Source organism: Malurus melanocephalus, unplaced genomic scaffold (genome assembly GCF_030028575.1).
Source record: "Malurus melanocephalus ecotype Western Australia unplaced genomic scaffold, MMel_1.1 scaffold_67, whole genome shotgun sequence".
NCBI classification, from domain to species: domain Eukaryota; kingdom Metazoa; phylum Chordata; class Aves; order Passeriformes; family Maluridae; genus Malurus; species Malurus melanocephalus.
The window spans coordinates 1,024,411-1,045,665 of NW_026623299.1; the positions used below are offsets into that span (position 1 = coordinate 1,024,411).

The 21,255-nt window shown below is 37.4% G+C and overlaps 1 protein-coding gene across 3 annotated transcripts in view; it reads left to right on the forward strand.

The window, feature by feature from the left end:
- Positions 1–294: 294 nt before the first annotated feature.
- Positions 295–21,255, forward strand: part of SLC35F5 (solute carrier family 35 member F5) — a 130,446-nt gene continuing 109,485 nt past the window's right edge. For 2 of the 3 annotated variants that reach the window (XM_057366534.1, XM_057366531.1), the window contains exons 1-15: positions 295–369; positions 3,443–3,513; positions 5,191–5,269; positions 8,131–8,272; positions 9,295–9,438; positions 11,362–11,424; positions 12,578–12,659; positions 13,989–14,179; positions 15,235–15,316; positions 15,619–15,706; positions 16,262–16,326; positions 16,643–16,747; positions 17,213–17,372; positions 18,808–18,898; positions 20,748–20,902. In XM_057366534.1, coding sequence (XP_057222517.1) covers positions 8,138–8,272; positions 9,295–9,438; positions 11,362–11,424; positions 12,578–12,659; positions 13,989–14,179; positions 15,235–15,316; positions 15,619–15,706; positions 16,262–16,326; positions 16,643–16,747; positions 17,213–17,372; positions 18,808–18,898; positions 20,748–20,902 — 1,361 coding nt within the window. In that variant the 5' untranslated portion in view covers positions 295–369; positions 3,443–3,513; positions 5,191–5,269; positions 8,131–8,137. Of the gene's footprint in view, positions 370–1,838; positions 1,950–3,442; positions 3,514–5,190; positions 5,270–8,130; positions 8,273–9,294; positions 9,439–11,361; positions 11,425–12,577; positions 12,660–13,988; positions 14,180–15,234; positions 15,317–15,618; positions 15,707–16,261; positions 16,327–16,642; positions 16,748–17,212; positions 17,373–18,807; positions 18,899–20,747; positions 20,903–21,255 lie in introns of all 3 variants that reach the window. The other variant, XM_057366533.1, reaches the window with a different exon arrangement.

Below are 21,255 nucleotides of genomic sequence, written 5' to 3' on the forward strand. Positions count from 1 at the left end.
GGGATGGCAGATAGGGACGGGAAGGAGCACACGGACGGCGATGGTGACAGGGACGGGAACGGCAGATAGGGACGGGAAGGAGCACACGGACGGCGATGGTGACAGTGACGGGATGGTGACAGTGACGGGATGTGCCCCCGCAGCCCCTCCCGCTGAGGAGACCCCGCTGCCGCCCCTTCCGCACCGGCAGGACAGGGGTGTGGAGCTGCTGGCCGAGCGGGTCGATGGGGCCGGCCCGCGGGCGGGGCGGGGCGGGGCGGGCAGGGCGGTCGCTCGCGGGCTCGGGGATGGATTGTGGGTGTCCGGCGCGGGCGGGCGGTGCCGCCGCCGGACGGAGCGCGGGGGGCGCCGGGCCCGGCGCGGCCTCAGGTACCGGAACGGGAGCGGACACGGGAGCAGGGACGGGGAGTGCCGCCGGGGGTGCCACGGGCGACAGGCAGGGCTGAGCGGGGCCGGGCCCGGGAGGGAACTTTGCCCCTTCGCGCGGGCGGGGGGGCCGTGCCTGCCCGAGCCGGGGGTRTGCGGTTGCCCCGTGTCCCGCCGCCCCTCTGCCCCGTCCGCCCGTGACAGCGGTGTGGGGAGCGCGCTCTCCGCTCGCCGCCTCGGGGGAGCCCCCCTGGCCGGGCTGGGGGTGTGTGGAGTGGTTCCTGTATCAGTGCGGCCGGGGAAGGGATTGTGCCCCTGTGCTCGGCGCTGCTGAGACCACGCCTCGAGTTCCGTGTCCGGTTCTGTGCGCTCGCACAGGAAAGGCACTGAGGCGCTGGAGCGTGTCCGGGGAAGGGCAGCGGGGCTGGTGAACGRTCTGGAGCACAATCCCTGTGAGCAGGGCTTGAGAAAGTTGGGAGKGGCTCAGCCTGAAGGAAGGAGGTTCAGGGGGCACCTTCTCGTTCTCTGTAACTCTCTGACAGGGGCTGTAGCCAGGTGGGGTCAGGCTCTGCCCCAAGTAACAGTGACAGGACAAGAGGACGTAGCCTTRAGCTGCGCCAGGGGAGGACATTAAGAGTAATTTCTTCGCAAAAAGGTGATTAAACCTTGAAATGAACTCCTCAGGGAGGTGGTGGAGTCACCGTCSCTGGAAGTGTTTAAGGAAAGGCTGGACGTGGCCCTCAGTGCCATGGTSTGGTTGACAYGGTGGTGTTTGGTCACAGGTGATCTCGGAGGTTTTTCTACTCTAATTKATTCAGTGACTCTGAGCTGGCACCACTGTCCTGACTCGCCGGAGGTTGGGGGCTGGTCCCTGCATTCTCTCCTTGGGCTGCAGCTCCCTTTCCTCCTGCGGTCTCCAGTGTTTCAGGTGCCAGTCCATCACACTTTTCCTTTCTCTCCTGAGATCCCCAGGACTTGAGCCGTATATATTTTTTCTTAGGCATCCACTTTTCTCTGAAGCATTAAGAATACTTATCATTTCCTTCTCTTTGTTTCTGCTACTTTTCCCCAAAGATATCTGTTGTTAAGGAGACCCCCTTTACTCTGAGTGTGGTAATTTTGCCGATTTCTACTTTGCCTGGAAGGCTCAGCTTTCAGCTGCCAGAGTGTCTAGCTGAAAGCTGCCGTGCTGGTTCTTATCAGGGATCTGTGTCTGTATATCCTGTGACAAAGCACGATATGTTTAGTCCTTGCACTAGACAAGATTAGATCTGCAGCATGTGAAATGGATGTCATTTGTAATCCTTAGCTGATGTTAAATGTGGAGCTACYGGTGCTGAGAGATTGCCCTGTGCATGGTGAGGCTTAGAGAGGCCTTGGCAGTTTGACATGGAGTTTTTTCTCCTAATGTTCCTGKACAAGAATAACAAGGAGGTCAATGTCTTTTCTGCTTGTCAACTTTTACTCTGCAGACCTGAAACTTGGGTATTTCTGACTCAGTGCAGACTTCAAGTCCAGCAGTGTCACAGGCTTGCTGAAGGTGCTGTAGGAACAAACTGGGAACTCTGTGCTTGGATAGGCTGGTAGGTGGTAAGGACTCTGAAGTATTGRACAGATTAATACTCTGCATTATTAGTTCTATATAGGAGAATTTGTTTGAAGCATTGTCTCATGAATTTTGAGTAAGTGCTGAATAGGAAACTTTCTCCTTTCAYTCATGAAGACATTCAAACATTCATKTTCTGTTTGTTTCTTAGGTACCCARATCAGCTGTGTCATGAYAGYTTGATAGTATGACTGTTACRTACCACCAGATTCCTAAAACAATGTCTTTATRTTAAGCTAAATTCTCCTATTTTGGTAATAAAATTAATATGTTTTCTGTGGAAACTTTGGTCTTGTGTAACTTCTTGTTTAGATAGAAACAATGATCTCTACTTGCAGTACGCAGTACTGGCATGGAAAACTTCGTTGCTTTTTTGTATCTTTTGCTTTCCTATATTCTGTAGATCATACAGGAAACTTTTCGAATAAAAAAATGACAGGACTGTGGTGAATGCAATAGTCATGTTGCATAAGGCTCACCTCTCCATCTCTCCTGAATATTCTTGCCTTTGGCCGCATCTCAGGGTACACTTTGGAAGTTGAATTGTATTAGATTAGTGTTGCTTTAATGTATGCTTACAGATTTTGACATAAAATGTAAATCAGTTCTTTTTCAGCTTTCTTTTTCTGGTTAAAGTGAAAGCAATGTCTCTGTTTCTCTTATCTCAAAAGTAATCAAATATGAAACAAGAATCACATGATGACAGARCATGTTAAGAGGGGGAGGAGGTTGTATCCCAGAACTTGAATTGTTGGAGCAGCTGGTATAACTGGAAAAACTAAACCCATTTATTTTGCTTGCAAGCATTATCTTGATATGTTGTCTTTCAAATTGTATATGAAATAATCTTGAGTAAATACAAGGAAGAATTTCCACTTGACTTGCTTGCACCATAGTTTGTGACTGAGCTGCTGTTCTGTGTCTTTAGTCATTCTTATGTATTTTTTTCCTCTTTTTCTTTTTTTTTGTGGTGGGGGGAGAGACAGCCTGTGTGTTTTCCTCCTAGAATAGCAACAATAGCAATAGTGCTGTTTTGCAATGATTTGGCAGTTCTTTGACTTACAAATGTTCTCTTCCCTAATTGTCAGTGCAGTAAAAGTTAGTGAATTTCATGTGATTTTCTCTTTTTGGGTGGAACTTTTAAATGTGGAAATAATCTGCACAAAGAAACATTTGATGCTGTTCACATATGATTGTGCATCAAGTATCAATGTTATATCTCCTGCCCTCAGAAGCTGCTTTTTGCATTTTCAGAAAAGCAGGGTTGGACAGGATGCTGAGCCTGTTGGCTTCAGTGCAGTCAGCTGTGTGAATGTGCACTGTAGAATACACAAAGTGAGACAACTTTTTCTAACTTTTTGACATCATAAATTAAGGTGGTGACTCTTCTTACATGATCTAGGGTGCTGCAACATTTAAAAATCAAAGTACAGTGTCATGACAAGAAAAATTTTAATGTTTATTTTTCAGAAGATCTTCATGTAACTGTCTGAAAAATGGTTCTACAAGATGACAGCACCAACTCTAAGACTGTTGGAATGGTAAATAMATTTTTAAAATTCTTTAGAAGACCTCGATGCTAATTGGTGAAAGTTATGATGATATTAAGAAATGCCTTTTAAATTAATATTCCTTTAAACGTAAAATTTYAGCTGGTGTAAATGGTTTCATGGTTTAAAGTTACACCATGTGGGAAGCATATTTATTTTCTAATAATGGAAACAAAAGGCAAGCATGCTGAAGTTTCTGCTCTATTARTAGAGTAGAATAAGTTATTTGCTTTTAAACCATAATTTCTGCTGTGGTCTCTATGTCTTCTGGTGGCTTAAATTTATCGTAASTTCGTGCACTTGATAAATTAAATGTTTTTTAAGGGTAAAATCCTGCAATAATAATGCCAAGGTGGTGGCTTCAAGTCCCTGTATGTGCCATTCACTTGAGAATTGGACTTGAAGATCCTTGTGGGTCCCTTCCAGCTCAGAATATTCTGTGGTTCTGTACATTCTATGCTCTGATAGAATGTACAGAACACACAATTGCTTGGTGTTCAGGATCTACAGTGAGCATTGTCTTTGTGGAAAAGAAGATGGATAATCACATACATGTGTCTTAAAAATGTGTCTTCCAGTTTGTGTATTTGTTTTAAGCAGTTATGGTCATTTGGTACATTCTGGAAAATGTTTGAACTTGCTGTGTGTAAATGTTGTTGAGTTCAGTGTGGGCTGAACCATAGATTGTGGGGGTCCATCTTTATAAGTTACCCCTTAATGTAAGAGGTGAAAAGCATGAATTTAGTTACTGCCCCCAGTTAACAGTTTAAAAACTCTCAGCYGTGCTTAACAGGTGATCAGAAGCARGATTTACAGTACGCATGTAGTTCTGCCCTTGCTTCCACTTCTGTTTGGGACACTAATTTGAGACTGTTTAGCATAATTTGTGACTCCTCTTGGTTCAGAATACCCCTAAAACAGAGCTTAGCAACATTTCACAGGAATAATAATAATAATAATAATAATAATAATAATAATAAAAAATGCCGCACTTCCAGGCAATAAAACTTACAGCTCTATTTTGTATAATGTTTGTTTTTCTATATAGCCCTTTTAAATTTGATTTTATGGAATGTGTTCATAGGATTTGAGTTTAAAAATTATAAAAAAAAGTTTTAGGTAAGGAGGTGTTTTGTTTTAAAAGAGTAATAATGCTGTGTCCATTTAAGGAAAGATACTGAGCTTCCACAAGACATTACATAGACACAAAAGCAGGTGCCTTATCTTTCTAGATTATTTTAAGGCCAGCAGGCCTATGTGTTCCTCCATTACCTTCCTCGTTCTAATGTTTAAATTTTTTGCTTAGGAATGTACACTTAAGAAATAGTGCCTTTCTCTGCATAGCTTAAAAAATCAGAACTTTACATCATCAGACTCTTGCCCCTCATGAACCTCCTATAGTCAGCTCATAAGGAAGGGATCATGTTCTTTGTAATATCAAAAGTACTAAAGGATCCTGTTTTCTTGCACTTCAGTGCTGTCCTGTTGGCATTTTTGATGCAGACCAAGTCTTAAGGTTCTAGATCTGTATGCCCACAGCCTAGGACTTGAGCTGCAGCAGACATTTATGGAATTTGAAATTTTAGACCATATTTTACAAAGATAAATGCTTAATGTGCCTATGCACACMACGTTTCACACTTTRCTTTTTTTTTGSTTTTTTTTCAGGAGACTATCTTCACTTTGACATGAAGTGTGAAGTTTGTTAGTCACCACTTTCGTTTCTTTTTTATGGTTATTGTGAAAGGTAATATGAGAATAGAAAATCTTGTTCTTGTGTATTCATTTCTATCAGAGCATAGAATGTACAGAAGCCAAAYATAAAGAAAAGTATGGAATTGTATTTCATTGCAAGTTCAGGAGTTAATAACTGCGATAATGTGTCTGGCTAAAAACTTCTCAAAGTAGTAGTCTCAGTCTGTCTTTGCATTTTGTGTGATATTTTACAAGGTTTGAATTCTGTCCTAAAACTTAGTAAGTATTTAGGTTTTAGTAGACTTTTGAATKTCTGCCTAATGTTTATAGGCATTTTAGCATTCTGCTTTGTAACTTTTTTAGTTAACTATTATCTTGAAGGCAATTGTACTGTACTTTGTCGTCACCTTTTCTTGTTAAGTTTTTTGCCTTGTTAGGGAAGGATCAAACAAAGGGCTATATTAGGCACATAGAAATATTAAAAAGACACTTGGTAGTCAGATGAGAAAGTAATAGCTGCTCTTACTGTAATATATAAAGGATTTCAACTTCAAGGCATAATTATGGGCTCTTTATTTAGAATTTTAACATCTACTTATCAAAGGTACAGAAGAAATGGTGTAAAAAGTACCTAGACTGTGAAGAAATTTATGTGTAACCTCTTATTTAAGAAGTACTGGATATTCCATCATCCTTTACCTCGCTCCTGTTGAGGGATTTGAAAGCAAGGGATTTGTACAAGCCTAATGCAGACAAGCTGAGTACAAGATTAAGTAACTGCAGACTGTGAACGTTATCTGTGCATGATCTCTGTTCACAGAGTGTGTGTGCTGTGTGCTTTGAAGCAGYTTGTGGTGGGAGCAGCAGAGCTGTAGGTGTGAGGGAGCATCTGATGCAGAGATGTCCAGTTGATCAGGCTGCTGCCAYTCCCTCCTGTCTCCCCAGCTGCCTCTCCCTCCTCTCTGCAGCACAGAACTGGTGGAAGGCTGCAGTGCTTTCCAGTTGTAGGATACTTTACACTTATCCATGTATTGAGCAACAGCCTGACAGGAATTGAGATTTCTTCCTTCCAGCTTGTTTTGAACTCTTTTACCCCCAGCTTCCATTTTAGATGCAGGTTACGCAAACCCATGAGCAATTTCTAGGCTATATATAAAATGTAACCTCATGTAATGGCTTGTAGGCTATTAGTCATGATAAAATGAAGGCAAAGTTTGTAGAGTTTTAATATGTAGGGTCTATTAGACAAAYTCATTAAAACTGAAAAAACGTTTATAAGCTTTCAAGCATGAAAACCTTTATGTTTGCTCGAGTTGAAGATAATACACTTACTTACTTACTCTCTCTTTGAGAATGAATGTTTTCTCCTTTATTCTCTATCAAGTAAAAACTGTAATTCCATGCTGAGTCTTTCATAATTTTGTCCCTCCCTACTTACAGATTTCTGCTTTCTTTTGTCAGTCCCACCATTCTATCAGAAAAGCAGAGTAATTATCCAGAACTGATGCCCACACATGGAATATATCAGCATAGATCCAGTGGTATAATTATACTTCAGGAACTCTGCCTGTTCATTTTTCTTTTGAAAGAAGCACTCTAAGAAATGGAGAAAAAAGTGTCAGGATTTGAACATGGCAGAGACTTTTGCAAAGGAGAGATATGAGTCAGAGCAGGAAACAGTGCTGTGATCTCCAATGCATTTGTGCATAAATGGATATTTAAATCATTAATCTGAGGAACAGGCTGCTCTGTAGAAAATAAATGTACCTTCCATGCTGAGGACATTGTAGTTAGCACTGTGTCTTTCATAAATAATTTGTAAATAATGAAAAGRCAGGAAGTATTTGTATGTTGTCATGTGTGGACAAAACAAAGTTCAATTTAAATTCACCAAACAATATTGGCAAAGTAAATGACCTGTATTTACTGTGAAAGTCAGAAGCTGCTCTGTAAAGGTGGCTCAAGTTGCAGTTCCTTGAGCAGTTCTCTCAGAGATAGTGAATGTTTGAGTTTATGGCAAACTATGTGTTCTCTGGTTAATGAACTCTTAATAAATTGTTCTTAAAAAATATATGCATAAATACGTTAATGTTAATCATAGAAATACCACATACATGTGTCACTGACATTCATTAGAGTTTGTAAAAGATTTTAGTACAAGTAGAGCAATGAATGAGTCATCAGTCTCTGTCACTTGTATTTGAAGCTTTTTAGTAATATAATTGAAAGTTCTCCTAARTTTAGGCCTTCCATAAATTTAGGCTTTGCAATGGGCAGTCATGAAGCTGTGTTACAAATCTGAATTCCCTTCTAGTAGCATTAGGGTTTTTAATAGATTTTTACTAGATTCGGTTCATGCCTGTATTTCATAAATTACCAAATAGCTATATATTTCTTTTTAATTGAACTGCATATGTAGTCTGCTTTTTAAAGTTTACAGTTATTTATTCTTTTTTTTTTTTTTCTCAAATCACCAAGGGGTTGTAATTTACCCAAGTGTCTTCAGAAATGTTTGTTGAATGCATCTAAGTTTAAACACATTTCTGACATTTGTCACAACACATCAATCTAATTTATACTGTCAGGTATTTGAATTTACCAAAACATAGTGGTTTCAAATTTTGCAGAATTTGTAGCATAAATTCCAAAAAGGCATTATGTTTTACCTACTTTTGCTTACTTCAGTGCTGAAGCAGGTGATAAATTGTTGAAAAGTCAAGATTTACTTTCTAACTGTCCCCAATACCTCTGAAAATTTCCTGCCAGATCTGTGGAAGATCTGCTTTTTAACAAGCACAGGCCTATCCTTGCATGTTGGGTCCTGTTCATAGATATAAAACAGTTGCCCCCAGTGTTTATCTTTTTGTGTGTCACTGTAATCTTTTGTGTTTTATTTCTGTATCTCTTGCCTAGGTTCCAAATGGTGTGGGTTTTTATCATGAACCGGATGAGCTCCCAGAGCAGTTCATCCACTCAGCGCAGGCGAATGGCTTTAGGAATTGTCATTCTCCTCCTGGTTGATGTGATCTGGGTGGCCTCTTCAGAACTCACTTCTGTAAGTATTGTTCCATGTATCTTAAAGGGAGAGTAAAAGAGAAAGATGCCTCAGAAACTTGGTTATTAGCCTGAATCCACTCAAAGTTACTAATAAGCTCAATTTAGTGTCTTTCTTTTGAGACAGACGGTGTTACTGATGACTTGAAAATTAAAYAGCATAAGCTCATAACTCTGTGCTTAGGGAGTTAATTTTGTTTATTGCCATATTGATTAAAATAATGCCCATATGGTTCCCAAAAAGTTTCAAATGAGCTGTGACATGACAGGCTGAGTGATGTGGTGAATTGTATTTGAGAACACCCAGAAGTCCAAGATGAAAGGACTCAGGTCATGAAGTTTAAGCCCTGTAATTGCATCTAGTTCATATATTCACCATAATGAAACTGTTGTGGTATTTACTTTATGTTAAGTTTTAGGACTTAAAAATGAGCTTTAGCAATGCAAATTGAGTTTTTAGTGAATTATGATTAAATTCAGTTTTCTGAACTGTCATTAAGTTYTATATCAGTTTTGAAACTAAGCATATACAAATGTTTGTGCTTATCATGTGATATTAATAAAACATTTTTTGCAATGAGCTGGTGGAGTCACTCTTGATACTGAAATATTATTTAGCCAAAGGAATATYTTCTAATTTATGATTACTCTGTTATTGCTTATAAAAGAGGTTTTTAWTTTAGAAAATATTTGTATGTAAATGTATTTGCAGTGCTATTTGAGTTCAGTGGGATATGAACATGCCTGGTGGGATTCAATGCCACTGGAGAAAAGCTATTTATTACTCGTATCTTGCAAACAGGCTCAGTGCCTTTTTTTTTTTGCATTGGAGGTAGCTTGTGAGAAGGTTCCCCCAAAATAGGTAGGGCCACTTGGTTCTTTTGCTCATCAATGCCTGTACTTGCAGCACTGTTATTTTGAGAACCAGGCTGATCTGGACTATGTACTTACACCTGTTCATTCRTTTTGTGAATTCTTAACTATTTGGTAATTTTGGATACTGCAATTATTTTCTTTCCACAGTATGTKTTTACAAGGTACAACAAACCCTTTTTCAGTACATTTGCAAAAACATCCATGTTTGTTCTATACCTCTTGGGATTTATTGTTTGGAAACCATGGAGGCAACAGTGTACTCGTGGGTTTCGTGGAAGACATGCAGCTTTTGTAAGTATTGTAACTGTAAATGTTGTGATATTTGTTTAAGTTTGTATAGGAAAAAACCCTTTAAATAGGTGCTGGAGATGAGCAAAGTTTACATATTTGAGATATGAACTGAATCATGACACAGGAAGACGTGGCAGCCAAAACAGTTGTCATGTGAAAGGATGTGAGTCAAGAAAAAGAAACATGAGATGTGTCAGGAGTTGTAAGGAATGCTCTACTGGGCCAGACCCTTGGTCCTKGTATTKTGTCCTGRACAATTGCAGAGGATAATTCCTCTWAACAGGAGCTTATGAACCTCACCACTGTTGGCTCTCTCCCTTTAACTCCCCCAACATCTGTAGCCAATGGAATCAGACTCAGACATTGTGGTTGATTTTTGGAAGTGACTAATTTTGTCTCTGGCACAACTACGACCTGTTTGCTAACTGTTTTGACAGTTTTAAAGCTACATTTAGGAAGGGTGGTAGAATTACAGTTTTGTTGTTGTTGTTAATACTGCTTTTTAATAGCCTTTTGCGTGAGTGACCTTCTAATGCCCATTCCATAGTTAGGCATCGCTTGTGCTAGAACCTAATACTGTTTTTCTGGACAGAAATACTTGATATTTTATTCTGAGAGGCTGRGAAGAGCAGTTGTTTTGTGCCAGTGTTTCAAAGTGCTGAACAGCAGCACTCAGGAAGCAGTAAGGCATTTGGCCTGATACTAATCTCACATTAAAATAACAAAAAATGTGATCCAAGAACATGCTGTTAATCAACATGTCTTTATAGAAAATAGCTTGTGTGAAAGGAACTGACTTCAGATTTTCTGGATATGTTAGACTTGACTGATAGTGACAGTTGTAGGCATAACATATTTAAAGTGTGGCATGACTTCTATCCAAATTATTTTTTGTTAAAAGAAGACAAAACACAAAGAACAACTAAAAATTTTCTCTTTATAAAATTCTTGAGYTAAACACCATAGAGCATTTAAAGTTGGCTGATATCTTGATACAATTTTTGCTAGATGAGCTTTTAATACCTAGTGTCTGTGCATAGTATAAAACGTATTAGACTTGGTGTTGTTCAGAATCTTCATAAGATAATTGGAGAATAAACAGAACTTAATTTCTCTACTGACAGTAATGAAATATGAACTGGAATCCAATGAGCAAGAGTGCCCAGTTTGCCACATATTGTGTGTGGCACTCATGGCACTGCTTCTGGAATTTCATTTTTACTATGAGGAAATAGTCATTATATCTGATGTTTGTCTTTGTTCAAAAGAAAAGTGTAGACAAGACTATCACGTACAGTTAGAAGATTCCTTCCCCCTGAAGGCGTGTAGTTAAATATTCAACTCTATAACTATTGCAAGTGCCTTTAAAATGTCTTTATTAACCTGGAAAAATATCCATTTATAGGGTTTTATTTCAGTAATGATTGCKTGGGTAAACACTCACACCCTACTTTAAAGCTCTCTTTCACATTAGAGGCTTTGTTTAATAGATTTGCTGTCATTATGGTAGGACAGCAAGCTGCAGGTCAGGGAACATGGGTTTGGTAAGGTGCAGAAAGGAAGARGAAAAGGAACTTTGCCTCAATAAAATGAAGAAAGAAGCAGCTTGTTGTTAACAGATGCACAATCATTTAGTGAAGAATGTGTCCCTAAGGCTGAACTTTGCAGGTTTTCTGTATTYCAAGGGCCTCATCCTGCATTCATACCTGGCTAGTTGAATTCAGTGGGGTTCTTCAAGATGTACAAGGAAGTACTGAAATTATTAAATGAACTTGTAAGCCCTCTTGGTATTGGGGAGGAGGGCTGAGGAGGAAGGGGGAATTGTGACAGAATTATGGAAAAAGTTATTAAAAAATCTTCCAAAATATTAGTTACCAATAACTTTGCCTCGATAGATTGTTACATTTAAATTTCTGTAATTAGTTTGCAGATGCTGAAGGTTATTTTGCTGCTTGTACAACAGATACCACTGTAAACAGTTCTCTGGTAAGTGCCTTGATTTATGAAGGTCACTGCTTTACAATAACATGGCACAACTGTYCAGACTTACTGTTTAAAAAATATGGCAGTTTTAACTGTAATAGGTTTTGACAAAGGGGATTGGTAACTTATATGCTTATATGTTACTAATAAGTGCTGCAAATAATGATATTGCTTATTATAAGAAATATGGGTTCTCAGCACTTCCTTGAATGTTTCTGTAGTAGTTTGGCAAAGAAATATTGTCTTGTGCAAAGAAAACCTTCACACATTCAACTCAGTACCAACTCTGTAATAGAGTGGGGGAAGCAATTGGCAAACTGCTGTGTGGATATTTTACACAGAATTCTTTGAAGAGCCATTTCTTCAGATATATTCTTAATTTAGTTTTTGGGGGATTTTTAACTTTATCTATATACATTTAAGAATARAATCTTATTGTGCTCAATTCATTAAGATCATGTGACTCTAGAAACCTAGACAATTTTGCATTAATTTAAACATCCACCAAAATTCTGATCCTAAACAGGGAGCCTAATGAAAATGCAACCACCAGATCTTTTTCATTACTTCACTCTTACAATTTATTAATTTATTCTAAACAAGCAGCTTAAAACTTGTCTTATTAGCAGAAAATTTTATTGCTCAATATACTTTTAAGTGCTTTATATATTGTAGTTCCTTTCCCAAAGTTTTTTGATGTTTCATTCTAGTTTATGAGGTTGGAGGGTCAAGGGAGGAAAATGAGTACATAAATTTTTGTGTATATGTTCTGTATTTCATGTTTCTAGTTTATAATTTGGACAGAAGCTATAGTTCTAATGAAATATCTGTATATCAATGACTTATTTTGTAATTTTAATCAGTAGGTTTGAATGTTCTTAACATAAGTTTTGTGTTCATGAGGATGTACACAAAAGTGCACAGTGCTTCWTTTTAAGTATTGTGTTTTACCARTATCTGTAACATACAATTTACTTTATGCATGAACATTTTTGATCTGTTCATGCCTAAAGTCAATCYACTGTGTGCAAMCCCACTTTAAGTTTGATTYTATTCACCAAGCTTTTCTTTATTTTTAATTAACTAAATTAATTCTACTGCTTATRATTTATATATCCTGCTTAACTGTATTTTTACTTATATTGATTCATTGCAGAGTGAACCTTTATATGTTCCTGTAAAGTTTCATGATTTACCAGCTGAAAAAAATGGCAGTAATAGTAGTGATGCAGAGAAAAGTGAGTAAAGACTTTTGGAATGCTGTAATGTTAGCTCTTYGGTGAAGGAATTGCTTTTCTCTTTGTTTACTGTAGTTGCTGTTTGTTGCAGGACTTGCTTCTTCCCCCTCCCTCCCCCACTTTCTTTTCCTTTTTTCTCYTTTCTGAAATCTCTTATTGCATGAATTGCAGTTTCATATATTTACTTTCAGGTAGAGAAAACATAGGCCTGTCGTTCAGTTTACCTTTCTTGGTCACTACAGATCCAGCCTATGTTTATCTCAAGGGACCAGCTGGGTTCAGTACTTGTGATTCTTTCCTTCTGGGCTTGTAAGACCAGCAGCAGTGAGTCAGCCTCTGGAAAAACAAGCTATTGTCCTTTTTAGAGCAGGAGCAAAGCAGTCAAAGTAAGAATTTTAAGTCTATGTGCGTTCTGGTTTTATTTAAGCCTCACTATCTTGTGATAGTACCTGAAACAGGCCTAACTATCCCAGACAATTATAGAAAAGTTGGCTTCAAAACATCCAGTTACACAATCCTCAGCAAAAGAGTCCTGCCTTATAAAAGGGGAAGTTTCTTAATTTCTAGATGGCACATGTTAAGAACCACATCAGTAGGTTCTCCTTCCTGTGGCARCATGCACCAATCACTTCAGAATTGTTCCAGCTGCAGCTTTCCCTTTACTTTTTTTAGGAAATTAGGTATTGTTTTATATGGATTTAGGCTAATATTTACCTGCAATGTGTAGTGCCATGTTTTCTTTGCTCAGGAAATTAGTGATACTTAAATAATCTTATAAATGCAACCTGATTCTAGTTTGCAAGATTAGTTAGAGAGTGGATTTCAAAAGGGCAAGTGATTTTATGGTCTCTGCTAAGCTTTGAGGTCTGTTGGACTTTAATCTTCTGAATGAAACATTGTCCTTGCAGTTGTGTRTAGTTGTGTAGGTTTTGGCTGTTTGGCTATTAGACAATTAAAGAAAATCTTATATATGTAATGTTTGTTAATGTGGAATAACTCCTGTCTAAAAACGTGTTGTTACCTTTTGTTGATCTTTTTGACAGGGAGCAGGGGTGGTGCTTTTCAGTGARGGTTTCATGGGTGGACAAATTACTGATTGAAAACAGTAATTTATTGTGCTTTGCCTTATTAGTGGCCTCCTGAATAGCAAAATATTAGTTTAATAAATTCTATTAAGTCTTCTGTTTKCATAGAAACCTGTTATTTGTACAATATTGTAATCAATGGTGTGTTAGAACATTATAGTTTTATTTGCATATTGTGTTGACTCAGAAAATTTAATGATAAAGTGAATATTTTCTTGTTTTTCTTTTCTTCCCTTCACTCAAGCACCCAAAAAGCCTCGTGTGAGGTTCAGTAATATCATGGAGATTCGGCAGCTCCCMTCAAGCCATGCTTTGGAAGCAAAGCTGTCCCGAATGTCATATCCAACAGTGAAGGAGCAGGAATCAATCTTAAAAACTGTAGGAAAACTCACTGCAAGCCAAGTAGCAAAAATTAGCTTTTTCTTTTGCTTTGTGGTATGTKCTCCATTTCTTTCAGAAAAGTATAGATGCATTTAAAACTTGTRTAATAATAGTGAAAAAGTATTAAAATGACTTGTGTTCTATAAGCCTTATTTTATAAATATACTATAAGTAAAACTTTCCTGGGCAAGATTTACTCATGAATCTGTTGGTGGCTAATGTTTCTGCCTCAGTTGTTGGGGGGAGAGAGAGATAACAGTACAAATGTAGAGGGCAGATCAGTGATACCTTTTCCAGAAGCAGCTTCAGTGGTCCTGCCAAATAGGTTCTCTCTAGTGTGGACCCACCACAGTTTTTCCTCAGGAAATAGGACTCTTTAAAAATTACTGGTATTACTATTATTATTATCATCAATAATAATAATAACAATAATACCACTGGTGCGTTTACCAGAAAATGGTGGTGTAATTTTTTCTAGGGTAGAGACCTCATGCCCAAAATAAATCCTGTTTATGCTGGACACTGCTAGCACATACATGTGTTTCTTCTTGGACTTTATGAATATTTCCACGTAAGACTAGAGAGTAGTTACGTCCCTCAGAATATATCTGAGATCTTATTAATGAGATCTCAATCAAGAAGTGAGAAAACACTTGCCATTTTATGCTTGTTTTTAACAGTGGAGATGTGTGCTCGTTTTGAGTACTCTCAAAAAACCTCATTAGGCTAATATCACATACATGCATTACTGAAATTTCTTTGCAGCCCTTGTGCAGTTATCATCTTGAAGCACTCCAAAACAAGTTAAAATTACCTTTAGTTACTACAGACTAGCTATTATAATGTCATTTTAATTTTAAGTTCWGAAGTATGTTATTTCGTTATTAAACATGTACTTGAATGTGTTTCATTCTAAGTTTGCTTCTGTCTTTTAATGGCCCTGCCACTTAAATAGAAATTAGAAGTCTCTTTAAGATAAAAAATTAGTTCTGATTTTATTTTTGGTTAAATAATTGTTTTTTCTTAAAGTAGGATTTTATTGCACTGAGAAATTTAAGCTCTGTTGTTGTTACCCRTKTTACAACAAARTTWTTTYTCTTTTTCYCCAGTGGTTCTTGGCAAATTTCTCATACCAAGAAGCTCTGTCAGATACTCAAGTTGCCATTGTCAATATCTTGTCATCAACCTCTGGTAAGTTATTTTTACACCACCAGATACTCATTATAAGGCTGTTTATAACATAAAAACTTCTTGTTACAGTGGATTTATGTAACGTTTTGACCTGAGATTTTGGCTTAAAGCCATTGAATATGTGTTTTTAGAAAATTCATTGTGCATCTTTGCAGAAGTTTTTTAGGTACCCTCACAATTCCCCTGCTTTTTGTGTATGTATGTCTATGTATTAAAGACATATTGGGGGTGTACTAGGTTTAAAGCTCTTGCAGTTTTCTGAACAAACGGCTTGTGTAAACTCTTCTGAATTTCTCTTGCAGGACTTTTTACTTTAATCTTAGCTGCAGTCTTTCCCAGCAACAGTGGAGATCGTTTTACCCTGTCCAAATTATTAGCTGTTATTTTAAGGTAAGATAATGGGAGGGAACATTTGGTCAAAAACTCCCTGATACAGTGAGAGGAGAACTCTGTCTACTTTACCTGTGCTATCTGTGACAGTAAATAATACCCATGACTTTGTAAAAAATCCTTATTTCACAGATGAATTGAGCAAGTAAATTAAGTGTTTTTAAATGCTTCATATCATGAACCATTACTAAATCTCCTTCTTCTGTGGGAAGTTAGATTAATCAGGTTTCTGTTGGAAATATGTGAACTTACTTTCTTGTTGTTTAATTGTATTTTATTTTTGTGTAAATGCTGAGAAAGGAAGAAGCATTCAGTGTTGTCAGTCTTGTTTATTGAATGCCTGGTTCTGGGAAGTTAAAAGTGGAGTTGGTTGTTTTAACTTAGAATCATGCCTTAGCAATAGAGAACTCCTTTGACTTTCCAGAAGTGGGTTTTGATTAACTAAAAATGCTTAAAGATAGAACTGTACATTTGTTTTTCTCTTTCTTTTATCTGTTTTTTTTTGGGTAAAGAAATTCTTGAGTAACATTTCACATTTCTTCTTTTTTTTGCTAGCATTGGTGGTGTGGTACTTGTTAACCTCTCTGGATCTGAAAAATCTGCTGGAAAAGATACAATAGGTATTTACTTACAGGTTTTAATCCTGGAATATGCAGGGATGAGTTAACATCTGACAGTACTAAGCAGTCATATAGCAAGCTCTATATCTTTTATTCATGTAACATTTCACAATCTGGCTTTTTAGTTTCAACTTCTAAAACTTGCCATTTGTGATATTTTTTCACCCTGTGCATATATTGGGAAAGTGTTTACATTTTAGACTTTCTACATCTTTTCCATATTTTGCATTCTGTGATCAGCAGAGGTTTAGGAGAATTGATCCTAGTGCATAACATGTTTGCATGTCTCAAGGGAGTATTTTTTCTATTTTTCCAGGTTCCCTTTGGTCTCTTGTAGGAGCAATGCTGTATGCTGTGTACATAGTCATGATAAAAAGGAAAGTAGATAGAGAAGATAAACTTGACATACCAATGTTCTTTGGTAAGACCAAAAATAACTTTGTTGAAAGTTTTAATTCAGTGTGCAATTAAATGATCTGCTTTCAAGCACTGAACTGTCTGTGAGTGGTAAAGGGGCCTAGAAAGTCAAAGAAGTAGAGAAAGCCTCTTACTCCCATGGTTATGTGTCCTTTAGGGACTGGTTGTGTGAATTGTTTCATGTTTAGAGTGTTAAAAATGAGATGTAACTGCCTGTAAGAATGCAGACAGTCCAACTGACTTAATGAAATTTTGAATTTTGTTTTCTCTTCAATTTGAAACCTGACGCAATTTTTGTTTGTGCATTTCAGCTTAAAATTCTTATATTTGTTTCCTTTGAAGGATTTAAAATACTGCTTCATGGCTGCTTTTCTATATGCATGTTGTAAAAATAGCAGATTTTAGCTGAGATTTTGGTTATGTTGAAGAATATTTATTGTGATTTACTTAATACTGTTTTTATACTCAGGTTTTGTAGGACTGTTTAATCTCCTGCTGCTGTGGCCAGGGTTCTTCCTGCTTCATTATACTGGATTTGAAGCATTTGAGTTTCCCAATAAACTGATATGGATGTGCATTGTCATTAATGGCCTTATTGGAACAGTTTTGTCAGAGTTCCTCTGGCTGTGGTATGTACTGCATACATTGAATACTTTTCACATGAGTTCTCTTACCTATATTCTCCAATGTTGAGATGTCAATTTTTTTAGGTTGGGGGTTTTGCCCTTTCCTTTTTCTTTTTTTTTTCTGTCCACATAGGCAGTTTTAGCATTGTGTCACAATGTCATTTTAAGACAACAGCTAACTTTTAAAAGTAGGTGATGCGGTCTTGTAGTAAATAAAATACTGTGTGCTTAGCTTATTCCAGAATTAACACMTGGAGACAAAAAGACTTTGTGCTACAGAGTTGCAGTAACAAAAGGAGAGTATGAATTCTGTTGTAGCAGTGTTGAGACAAAAAAAATGCAACAAAAGATCAAGGTGGAGTAGCTGGAATTCCACAAAACCTTTTGGTTTTGTTTGGGGGCGTGGATTTTTTGTTTGTTTTTTCAAGTTTCAAGTTATGTGTGAAATTTAATAATGAGATTTTTCATTTACTGTCAAACTTTTACACCAGTCTGCAGTGCYAAGTATAAATGCATTGTAGCATATGTTCCTTTGCAATTGAACTTGTTTGTTGATTAAATATATTTGTGGTGTTAATGCCATCCTGTAGGATCTGACCACAGCTCAGTATCAGGTTAAGTGCAATTTCAACATAGGCAAAATAACAAACCAACACCCCAACCCCCCCAAACCCCAAATATTGTCTCTTGTCCCAAAATCAAGTACTAGTATAGGAGTAAGAACATGGACATGCACATTCTGTTATACACATGATATTTGTTTTATGACTTAGAATGATATTCCAGTCAATTAAAGAGTAAGTTTTACTTCCAGTTCCTTTTCCCTAGAGTTTTGGATTGGGGCTAATTTCAGAGTTTGTGCTGATACCATTCTTTACTTGTCCAGTGTGTCACTATTAGGGTCTTTTTGGCTTTCTTAGGAAGTAAATAATACCATTTAATTCCACCYAACCACATATTACCAACTAACTAATGTAGGGATAGATGTGACTCTGGGTTTTTTTTAGCCATCTGATAAATTTTTATTGGATTCTGTACCATTTATRTATTTACATTTTATTGTGGACAGGTTGGTTGTAATTCCAGGGCAGTCTCCTATGCTGTTGGAAACAAAATGCAGATTTTTCTAGATGAAATTACTACATRTWAAATAGGGAAATTTCCATCATCTCRAAAGATTGGTATGGGAATTAAASCTCAACCCAGAAGACATCAATTGCCTAGTTAAGAATTCTATGTACTTTCACAGATTTATGATGGAGTGTGATGGTGTGAGTTAATTTTTGATTATTAGACRGTAACTAACAGTTCATCAAATGTCTTCCTCATTTGATGCATTACTTTAGTTGTCTTTTAACTTTTAAGTAGGACYTCTTTATTATGACTATTATTTATTGTCAATAAATTGTATAAATGTTATTATTTTGTTGTCTTTTAGGGGCTGCTTTCTTACCTCATCACTGATAGGCACACTTGCCCTAAGCCTTACAATACCTCTGTCCATAATAGCTGACATGTGCATGCGAAAGGTAAGGTACTACTAAATTTTGATCATTGTTTACAGAATTTCTTMTAATTAAATTCTTGTAGGCTTGTTCTTGTTTATTTGGTACAAGAAATTAGTCAAGTCTTGCGCTTGGTGTGTTTCCAGCCAAAAAGAATCTTTGCTGTTCAAGGTTTTCACAAGCAAAGTGTAAATTATAATGAGAATCTTTAGACTTCTCAAATTTTGTGCATGTAAAAATACGGTAAAAAAAAGCCCTCATGACTTGTATTTTACTTTTACTTTATGTCAGTGTGGATTTTGGAAAGTAAATCAGAAAAATAGAAGGATAAGTATAAGAAAAGAAAATTGAGTCATACCCTCAATAAATACTTTTGTAATGCACACATGATATACAGTATGTTTTGTGTTAGTATCACCTGCATATTCCAGCATGTTAATAGAGCAAATACTGCAGTGATTCCAACAATAATAGAACACTTGTTGGTAAGATAATTGTATTTATGTTGCTCTTGAAGCATCTGCAATACACACTTGAGGCATAAATTGTAATGGGATGGTAAATAACTCATGATAGCTATCAAGGAAACAAGAGATAAAATATCTGTAGCCTCCTCCCCCAAAATTCACTTTCATGAGCTCAGATTAGGTTTATATGTGAGCTAATGCTGGTAGCAAAAAATAAACATTTTATAGATGTATATCAATTACTAGTATTAGAAGCACAAATGAGGGACCCTGATCAAAGGCAAACTGCTGTAGACTTTGAGGTTTTTGCACAAGTGTATTTGTGCAAGCATGTCTCTGCCATACAGACATCACAATATCTGAAGTGAAGCCTCTGCTCGCTGAAGTCTCAAGTGTCCACATCTCATGTGATCTGACAGAAATTCAAACTTCCAGCTTCAAGCTGCCCTGTTAGAGCCTCTGGCCAGTCTTGTTTTCACTTAAAAGAAACGTGCACAAGAATGCCACTAGCATGGCTAATAATCGTAGGATGTGCTGAGCTGGAAGGGACCCATCAGGATCACCCAGTCCAACTCCTGACCTGCACAGGACACCCCAAAAATCATGGCTTGTAATCTAAAGATTAAAATATGAATCCATGCAGCCTTCACATGACTGTCGAACAGCATGGTAATTATACAATACTCATAATTGCTAAATTTCTCAGTATTTATTTTTCTGTAATTTTCTAACATAAATCTGAGGAAATTACAACCAAGTTTCTAATAACTAATTAAATAYTCCTTTTGGCAACTTACAGGTTCTGAATTTCATTAAAAATCMGTTCTAGGGCTGAAACATAGGGCTTAACAATTGCAAATTATGAGATCTTTGAGGAGGATCATCAGTACTTGGCAGCCAAGTACCAAAGCTGGACCAGTTTTCTCCAAAGTCTTCAGTTTTAGAGCTTTTCCTCCACACGGGGGGGCCGTGTCCACACCTCGTGGCTCTGTCATCCTGAAAAGCAGGTCCAAGRCTCCTCCTGTTCTTGTGCTCTCCATTTGGAGTTACAGAACCATGGAATGGTTTGGRTTGGAAGGGACTTTAAAGATCATCTCTTTCCAACTCRTGAAATGTCTATGAGACTTTATCCTCAGCACCAGAAACACAGCTAAAAACCTAAAAACTGGAAACAGCAGTCTTCATTCACCTTCCAGGGCAAACAGTGTGTTCCATTATAAAGAATGGATCAGTGGGAACAGGTTATGCAGTTTTTACAAGAAGCAATAGCTATAGAAATGTGTGTAATAACCTACACTGTTTAATTCAAACTGCATATCAAACTTAAAATAATAATTATTCCAAATGTAGAGCATGTCACTTGTTTTTCAAGCTATTAGTGAATGATGTTTGTGTTTTAATTCCAGGTGCAGTTTTCCTGGTTATTTTTTGCAGGAGCAGTACCTGTATTTTTTTCTTTTTTCATTGCAACTCTTTTATGTCACTATAACAACTGGGATCCAGTGATGGTGGGAATCAGAAGAATTTTTGCCTTTATTTGTAGAAAACATCGAATTCAGAGGTAGGGCAGTCACAAACCATAATCCTGTCTCTTCTTTATCCTTTCCAATGTTTTCTACTCTTCTCTAAGCCACAGTACACATAYTCTGCTTATTTTCACCTGATTTTATATTCAGGTGTACTCATTCCTTAATCGGAGTGGCTGCCAATCCATTTATTAACTGATGCAATGCTCAGAAAATGGAAAGGTGTGATGTCTGTTTACCTTTTAAAAGAAGTTTCCTAGTGGTTGTCACAAGTTTGCCCTTGATGCCTCTGGGTACTTYCTGTACCCACCACATGCAGTGAAAATTGTGCAAATTTGAGTACACTTGATAAACTTAAGGAGTATTTGCATGTTTTTMATGGCTGAGG